Below are 8,633 nucleotides of genomic sequence, written 5' to 3' on the forward strand. Positions count from 1 at the left end.
CAGAAGAAGACCAGGCATGCGAAGCCTATTACCAGTCCACAACAACAAGAAACGAACATGGTCGTTATGTTGTGCGACTGCCATTCAAATCCACCTTTCCAGAAACTATAGCTCTAGGCCACTCTAGAATCTCAGCAGTCCAGCAATTCCTAAGCATGGAAAAAAGCCTGACGAAGAAAAATGAGCTAAAATCAGCATATGATAATGTGATGGAGGAATATCTTGACCTCAATCATATGGAAGAAACTGTATCATATGAAAAAATATCCAAAGGTAGATATTTATCTTTTTACCTTCCACATCATGGGGTAATAAGACCAGATAAAATCACAACGAAAGTACGAGTGGTGTTCAATGCCTCAAAGTGTACGAGCTCAGGCAAATCACTCAATGATGTATTATACACAGGACCAACATTACAACCTGATCTCATGTTGCTAATACTAAATTGGCGCATGTTTAAATACGTTTTTAACGGGGATGTTGAGAAAATGTATAGGCAAATTCTGGTGCATGAAGATGACCAAGATTTCCAACGCATAGTCTTCCGCAATTCAATTAATAGTCAAATTAGCGACTACAAACTTAAAACAGTTACCTTTGGCATCAACTGCGCACCCTATTTAGCCATTAGGACATTACATGAAGTTGCAAAAACAAATGCAACAAATTTGCCTTTAGCATCTGCTGTGTTGCAAACTCAAACATATGTGGATGACATTTTATCAGGTAGCCACAGTATACCAATAGCGCGCGAATCATTATCTCAAGTGATCAAAGCACTAAATTCAGCAGGTTTTCCCCTAAAGAAAATAACATCAAATCATCCCGAAATAATAAAAAACATAAAAAAGGAAGATTTATTAGATACAAATTTCCTTAAATTTGAAAAAGCTAGTACAACCAAAACTCTAGGTATTCAATGGAATGCGATAACAGATCAATTCTCATATACAATTGAGTCAATATCTGCTATGTCCGCCATTACAAAACGTCAAATTCTTTCCTCGGTGGCAAAACTTTTCGACCCCGCAGGATGGCTTTCGCCAATAATGATTCAAGCTAAAATCCTCATTCAAGAATTGTGGCAAGATGGCACTGAATGGGATGAACAGGTAAAACCTTTACGTTTGGCGAAATGGGTTCAATTTGCTAACAACCTACATACCATATCTGAAATTCGAATCCCTCGATGGGTAAATTTCACCCCTAACATTAACGCAGAATTACATGGTTTCTCTGATGCCTCTGAAAAGGCTTATTGTGCAACAGTCTACATAAGCACTCAGTATGATAACAAAATAACTTCAAATCTTTTGGTAGCCAAAGCCAAAGTTGCACCTTTGAAGACACTAAGCCTGCCACGGTGCTCTTCTGTTAGCAAAATTAATTTCAACAGTTCAAACCCATCTAAAATTAAACGATCACAAAATGTATCTCTGGTCAGACTCAGAAATAGTCCTAGCATGGTTGGAAAAACCACCCTATACTTGGAAGACATATGTATCGAATCGCATATCACAAATCTTATACTTAGTTGGCTCAGCAAAATGGCAACATGTTGCAAGTGCAGATAACCCAGCGGATCTGGGGACAAGAGGTTGCAAACCACTTCTCCTCACCAGTACTACACTCTGGTGGAACGGTCCCACATGGCTAACAGAATCACAAGAATTCTGGCCAAAGTCTCCTGCTCGGAATATCATACCTCCGGAAAGTCGGAAAATGAAAATTTTCATATCACTCCAGAAGAGGATGATATTCTCCAAAGATTTTCATCATTTCCTCGAGCACTAAGGGTAGTCGCTTATATGCACAAATTCATCCATAAACTTAAACAAAAGGTGAAAAGGATATCAAACGATCCTGACATACAACTAACATATTCCGACTTGCAACATGCCAAGGTCAGTCTAATTTTGTATACACAAACTCGCTATTTCAGCAAAGAGAAATCAAAGTTGATAGAAAAGCGACCTCTCGACAAGGGAAGCTCACTTCTGGTGTTAAACCCATTCCTGGACGCTAAGGGATTACTACGGGCAAATGGAAGACTAGCCAACTCCAGCCTTAGTTACAATGAACGACATCCCATCATTATCCCAGACAAATCACGTTTTACCTACTTATTTCTAATATATCTCCACCAGCTTACACTGCATGGTGAGCATCGCTTGATGCAACAAATGGTCCGACAAGAGTTCTATATACCGCGACTAAAGCCACAAATTAATAGAACCATTTTCATGTGTAAACAGTGTACTTTGTACAAGCACAAAATGCGTACGCAGATCATGGCAGCCCTACCACCTGAACGCTGCAACTATGCTTTACCCTTTACCATCACTGGGGTTGATTTTGCTGGACCTTTCCAGATAAAGGCCTCGATGCTAAGGTCTTCCTCATTTAGAAAAGGGTATGTGGCTATCTTTGTATGTTTTACGACAAAAGCAGTACACCTCGAGCTATGTTCGGATCTGACTACAGCGGTATTTCTAGCAGCATTTGCCCACCTTGTCGGACGACGCGGATTTCCTTTAAAAATTATGAGCGACAATGGAAAAACCTTTGTCGGAGCTCAAAGAGCTAGGGAAAAAAGGGACAATTCATGGAAGAAGTATCCCCGAAAATGTCAAAAAATATGCACCCCAAGGGATCGATTGGTAATTCATACCCTAATGTTCTCCACGCATTGGGCGTACTCTGAGAATCATCAATAAAGAGCGGTTAAGTCCCATTTAAAGAAAACGGCTGGTAACCATATATTCAGTTATGAGAAGTTTACTTCATTACTCGCTCGTATCGAATCCGTCCTAAAGTCTAGACCTATTTCACCACTCTCGCAAAATCCCCCCGAATTCACAGCCTTAACCCTAGGGCATTTTCTCAAAGGAGCACCCATTCTGGCCATACCTGAGCCAGGCGTGGAGTCGCTATCCTTATTGAACAGATGGGAGCGAATTAAAATCCTCCATCATGATTTCAGCCGCCGATGGAAGGAAGACTACATAAAGGACCTTCACAAGAGATACCGGTGGAAAACTCAAGAAAAGGCACCAAAGCTCGGAGACTGCGTCCTTATACAAGATGATTGTCTCCCTCCTACGGAATGGAGACTCGGCCGCATAAAACAACTTCATTACGGTTCCGACGGTCACGTTCGAGTAGTTGATCTCCGCACTCAAACCGGAACGCTAACCAGACCGCTCGTCAAATTATGCTTTCTACCAACCGCCGAAGATAAAGAAACGTAAAACCGAAACCGCAATGTTAATAAATCAATAAATCGATAAAACATATAAACCGCTTACCAAATCGAAACCTCGAATAACATAAATGACACAAAACCTTAACATAAATGTCTGATAAAAAAAATGACATCCTATTTATGCCACATATCGTGGCACAAAAGTCCATATTATTGTAAATTTCACAATACATTTCTAATATCATCATTTCTCTCACAGAGTAATATGGACGTGGATATGGCATCATCGTCAACGCCAACCATGCGTTCGGCAGTTTCCGCCCCTCGCTCTGAAGCTGGGCCAATAGCAGCACCCCGGACCAACACTGCACCGGCAGCGCCTCGAACTACGACAGGCTCCACCGCGACAACGGCTCCGCGTCAAAGCACGCCAGCAGTACCAGCGGATCTGCAACCAATTCGTTGTCCACTATGCCGCCGCCCTCATCGGCTATCGCACTGCGGTATATTCAAAGGCATGCCGCCGATGCAACGCCAGCAGGTGGCACAGGCGCACGGGTATTGCCTGAATTGTCTGGCAACTTCCCACGCAACTCAAGAGTGCCCATCACAGAATCGTTGCCAAATCTGTGTGCGGGCTCATCATACGCTGTTGCACCGCGCTACCAGACGCGACTCCGGGCGACCACCGGCTCCTCGCACCAGCGGTAATGTCAGGCGTTCTCAAAGAACTCCTGTGACGGCTTACCGCCGGCGTGGACACGCTCAAGTAGAATCTCGTCCCTGGCGCCAAAACCGGACAACATCAACACGGCGCCATCCGCTTAGGCCGCAGTCCCGACGGTCAACAGGCCTCAGCAGCGTTGTAGCTACGCTACAGCAGCTACAGCGGCTTCTAGGCTAAATACTCGCCTAGAGGGGCCGGGATGGCTAAATGAGTAGCGACGTCGCATCACATCTGCATCAATTTATCACACCGAATCGACTATTCACCTCATCATGCGAGAGAACACCACCCATTAACACACATACACGCACATGCACCCAAACGCGATGACTTACTGCAATCTAATTAGAACAAAAGGAATTGAGAAAGCAGCTCGCGCACTTTTCGTTGATACGACGTCGACCAAGCAGCATCGCTTTTCGCAGCCTCGCAGTATCCCGGTTCCCTTCCGTTACCCGCGCTTATATATTTAAAGTTTTAATTTCTTATTAAAGTGATATTGTTAAACATTTTCATCATTATATACATATGTTATATATATATGTATATAAGATATATACATATATTTAAACATTTAAACCACTGTTTAAAACTAATTTTATAACAACTCTAAAGTGAGTTTTCAAATATAAGGTTTATAACGATTTGCGGAATTTGTGCATTTTGGGTTTTCTTTAAAGGAAAGTGTGAGTGGCCTAGAAGGTGAATTTTTCATACAGTTCCTTATTAAAAATAAACGGATCTCACTTTATACACTAAACCTAAGTTCTCATAAATAGTTATGTCGTAATCATCGACAGATTTCCGCCAGGCACAACGTAAACTTTCATAGAACGATTGTGTAATCTATCTATATAAATAAAAATGAATTGTTGTTCGTTAGTCTGATTAAAACTCGAGAACGTCTGGACAGATTGAGCTGACTTTGGTTTTAAAATGTTTGTCGTAGTCCAGGGTAGGTCTAAACGGTGAGCAAATAAGGAAAAATTACGAGTAAGATAGAGTAAAACGACAATTCCATTTTCCCATATAAAAGTTGACCAATTACTTGCTGTCAAACATTTGACGGTATTTGTACTCTCAGTTCCACTCGAATTGAAGAACGCATTAAAACAAGACTTTCGAATCGACAATATAATATCAACTTTGCTCATAACATCGTGAATTTAAATTTCAATTTCAAATTTCAAAATATATAAATATAATTAATGTGTTGATATGTTTGATGGTGCCAACCTTACAGTGTTACCAACTCTCAAAAATACTTTTATTATAATAACGGGGCATCTCCGCCTGTGCAGACTCCACATTGCTCATTGCTTACTAGATATAGAATACTACATAGTTTGCCATATATCGTAATCTAGAAGCTGTCTCTTCAGCAGTTTAACAGCGCAGTTTTCATTTATATGAAAATTTCGAAGAGGCAACATATCCCATTTCCACATATGCCGACGGCATTTTAATTTTGGTAATATGAAAATTAGAAGAGCGAGTTAAGACGGTTGCTTTATATTATAAAAATAAAGTACATTTTCAAAATAACATTTAATATTTAGTATAATATTGTTAATTTATAGAAGTATTATGCAAATTGGATTGGGTCTTAAATTTAATAAACTTATACAAGCAAAAATCAAAACATCATTTCTCATTTTAAATTTATTATTTTAATTGGTATATAAAAGTTATGCCACAATTATTATATAGTAGTCCAAAAATATAAATTCTTATTTTTCCCAGAAATACATTTGTAAAAAAAAGGATATTTTTCCTTTGTTATGATCTTATTTTTTCCAAAAATACATTTGTAAACAAAAGGATATTTATCCTTTTTTTATGTTCCACACAAAAGATTTAAGGAGTGCAAGAGCTCAAAACGTGCCCTACATCAGCTACCAACCCAACGACATTTCGCAAATGATAAAATAAATTTTTCAAGAGCTCAAAGCATACGCTACATCATCTCGAACCTACCTACCCTACGCTTTTGCGCAAATTATTATATCATGATAGCAAATGTCCACATACAGATTTATCAATGGCAATAACAGTTAGTATTCTATAAATTCTATCCTGTCGAGATGCCCTGTAATAAGTGTATCCGAACGTTCCATTGTTTCGTCATCTCATGTAAAAAGCACGTGTATCCGAACGTTACATTGTTTTGTCCATAAATTTAGAGACTTTTTGCTGCGCTCCTACTTTAACATCCTTGGTTTTGTCATCTCATGTTAAAAAAAAGGAACATTTAATTGGATAAATCTTGAAATACTGCTAAAATTGATTTTCTTCTCGCTGCTTACAATGCCGAGGAAAAGAAAACGACCTGACATTGGTCGTCGAAGTCGTGTAAATGTGCAACGAGCTACTTTACGCTCCAACCGCACTAATGACCAGCGAGATGCTGATAATGATAACAGTCGTACAAGTATGGGAGAATTACGTTCAAGAGTAAATAACTATCAAGTGGATAGGGGGAGAATGGAACAACATCAGCGAGCACGCGATAACGAATTTAATCGATTCCGCAGACGCAATGCTCCTGTAAACCTCGAACGAGGAGCATTTTCCTACGATCCGAAATTTGATTATAGTGCCGACAAATCTGTGACGAGTGGAGAAATGTCAATCATTCGTCAACATTGTGAAGCATTAAAGTACAGTAGTGAACCTGCAGGATTATGTTGTGCTGGTGGCAATGTACAATTGCCTCAATTGGTTCCACCACCTGAACCGTTACACTCATTAGTTAATGGGAGGGAAAATGAGTCTAAACACTTCTTGGCTAACATCCAAAAATATAATAATTGCTTCCAAATGACATCGTTTGGTGCAACGCATATAGTACAAGGCGGGTTCATGCCTACTTTCAAGGTAGTATACCATAATTGTTTTAGTGAAATTCTAATTTGTATTTGTATCACAATTAATTTAACCAGTTCTTAAACAATTACAGATACAAGGACAAATTCATCACCTACTGGGGGCAATGCTGCCAGTGCCAGATGCAGATCATAAATTTTTGCAAATTTATTTTATGGGCAATCAAGATATGGAAGTTGATACACGTTGTGGTCATAATCCAGCCGTCAAGCAAATCATTGTCCAACAACTGCAAACATTTCTTCACGAGAATAATGAATTAGTGAAGATGTTCAAAATGGCACTGGATCGGATACCATCAGACAGCCACAATATTGTAATAAGAGCCGACAAAACACCTGGAGAGCATGCAATGATGTTTAATTCACCGACAATAGATGAAGTGGCTATTGTCGTTGTTGGAGAGAATTTGCAATCAAGAGATATTGTACTTCATCGCCGGAACAATGAATTGAAACGTGTATATGAAACGCATAAAGCTTTTGATGCTTTACAATACCCATTAATTTTCTGGCAGGGAGAAGATGGGTACCATTTTAAAATCAAAATGGTTAATCCAATAACAGGTAATTAGATTATACAAAATAAAATATTTTATATGTTCAATACATAAATGTATTTTTATACTCTCGCAACAATGTTGCTAACGAGAGTATTATAGTTTTGTTCACATAACGGTTGTTTGTAAGTCCTAAAACTAAAAGAGTCATATATAGGGTTATATATACCAAAGTGATCAGGGCGACGAGTAGAGTCGAAATCCGGATGTCTGTCTGTCCGTCCGTCTGTCCGTCCGTCCGTGCAAGCTGTAACTTGAGTAAAAATTGAGATATCATGATGAAACTTGGTACACGTATTCCTTGGCTCCATAAGAAGGTTAAGTTCGAAGATGAGGCAAAATCGGCCAACTGCCACGCCCACAAAATGGCGGAAACCGAAAACCTATAAAGTGTCATAACTAAGCCATAAATAAAAAGATATTAAAGTGAAATTTGGCACAAAGGATCGCATTAGGGAGGGGCATATTTGGACGCAATTGTTTTTGGAAAAGTGGGCGTGGCCCGCCCCCTACTAAGTTTTTGTACATATCTCGGAAACTACTATAGCTATGTCAACCAAAGTCTACAGAGTCGTTTCCTTCAGGCATTTCCATGTACAGTTCAAAAAATGGAAGAAATCGGATAATAACCACGCCCACCTCCCATACAAAGGTTATGTTCAAAATCACTAAAGTGCGATAACCGACTAACAAAAAACGATCAGAAACACTAAATTTTACGGAAGAAAGTGGCAGAAGGAAGCTGCACCCAGGCTTTTTTAAAATTGAAAATGGGCGTGGCGCCGCCCACTTATGGACCAAGAACCATATCTCAGGAGCTACTAGACCGATTTCAATGAAATTCGGTATATAATATTTTCTTAACACCCTGATGACATGTACGAAATATGGGTGAAATCGGTTCAACCACGCCTTCTTCCAATATAAAGCTATTTTGAATTCCATCTGATGCCTTCTCTGTATAATACGAGTATAAACATTAGGAACCAATGATGATAGCGGAATAAAACTTTACAAAAATACGGTATTTGAAAAATATGTAAATGACGTATTATGAAATCTCGATTATCACTTTACCATGCGAGAGTATAAAATGTTCGGTGACACCCGAACTTAGCCCCTCCTTACTTGTTTTATCATATGTACTTCCAGGTGCTGATACACACAAAAAGTCAGTGCCATGAATTATTATGCATACAGACTCATGATCCGTGAAGGTGAAGTAAATCACATTTTGATGTGTCAACGGCTCT

At 39.4% G+C, this 8,633-nt stretch overlaps 1 protein-coding gene across 1 annotated transcript; it reads left to right on the top strand.

The window, feature by feature from the left end:
- The first annotated feature begins 2,897 nt into the window (after nt 1-2,897).
- Nucleotides 2,898-4,112, top strand: LOC120780619. Its single transcript, XM_040112880.1, has one exon. The coding sequence runs from the start codon at nt 3,375-3,377 to the stop codon at nt 4,110-4,112; it is 738 nt and encodes a 245-aa protein (XP_039968814.1). The 5' UTR covers nt 2,898-3,374.
- The last annotated feature ends 4,521 nt before the right edge of the window (nt 4,113-8,633 follow it).

The sequence above is a fragment of the Bactrocera tryoni genome, unplaced genomic scaffold (genome assembly GCF_016617805.1).
Source record: "Bactrocera tryoni isolate S06 unplaced genomic scaffold, CSIRO_BtryS06_freeze2 scaffold_25, whole genome shotgun sequence".
Lineage (NCBI taxonomy): Eukaryota > Metazoa > Arthropoda > Insecta > Diptera > Tephritidae > Bactrocera > Bactrocera tryoni.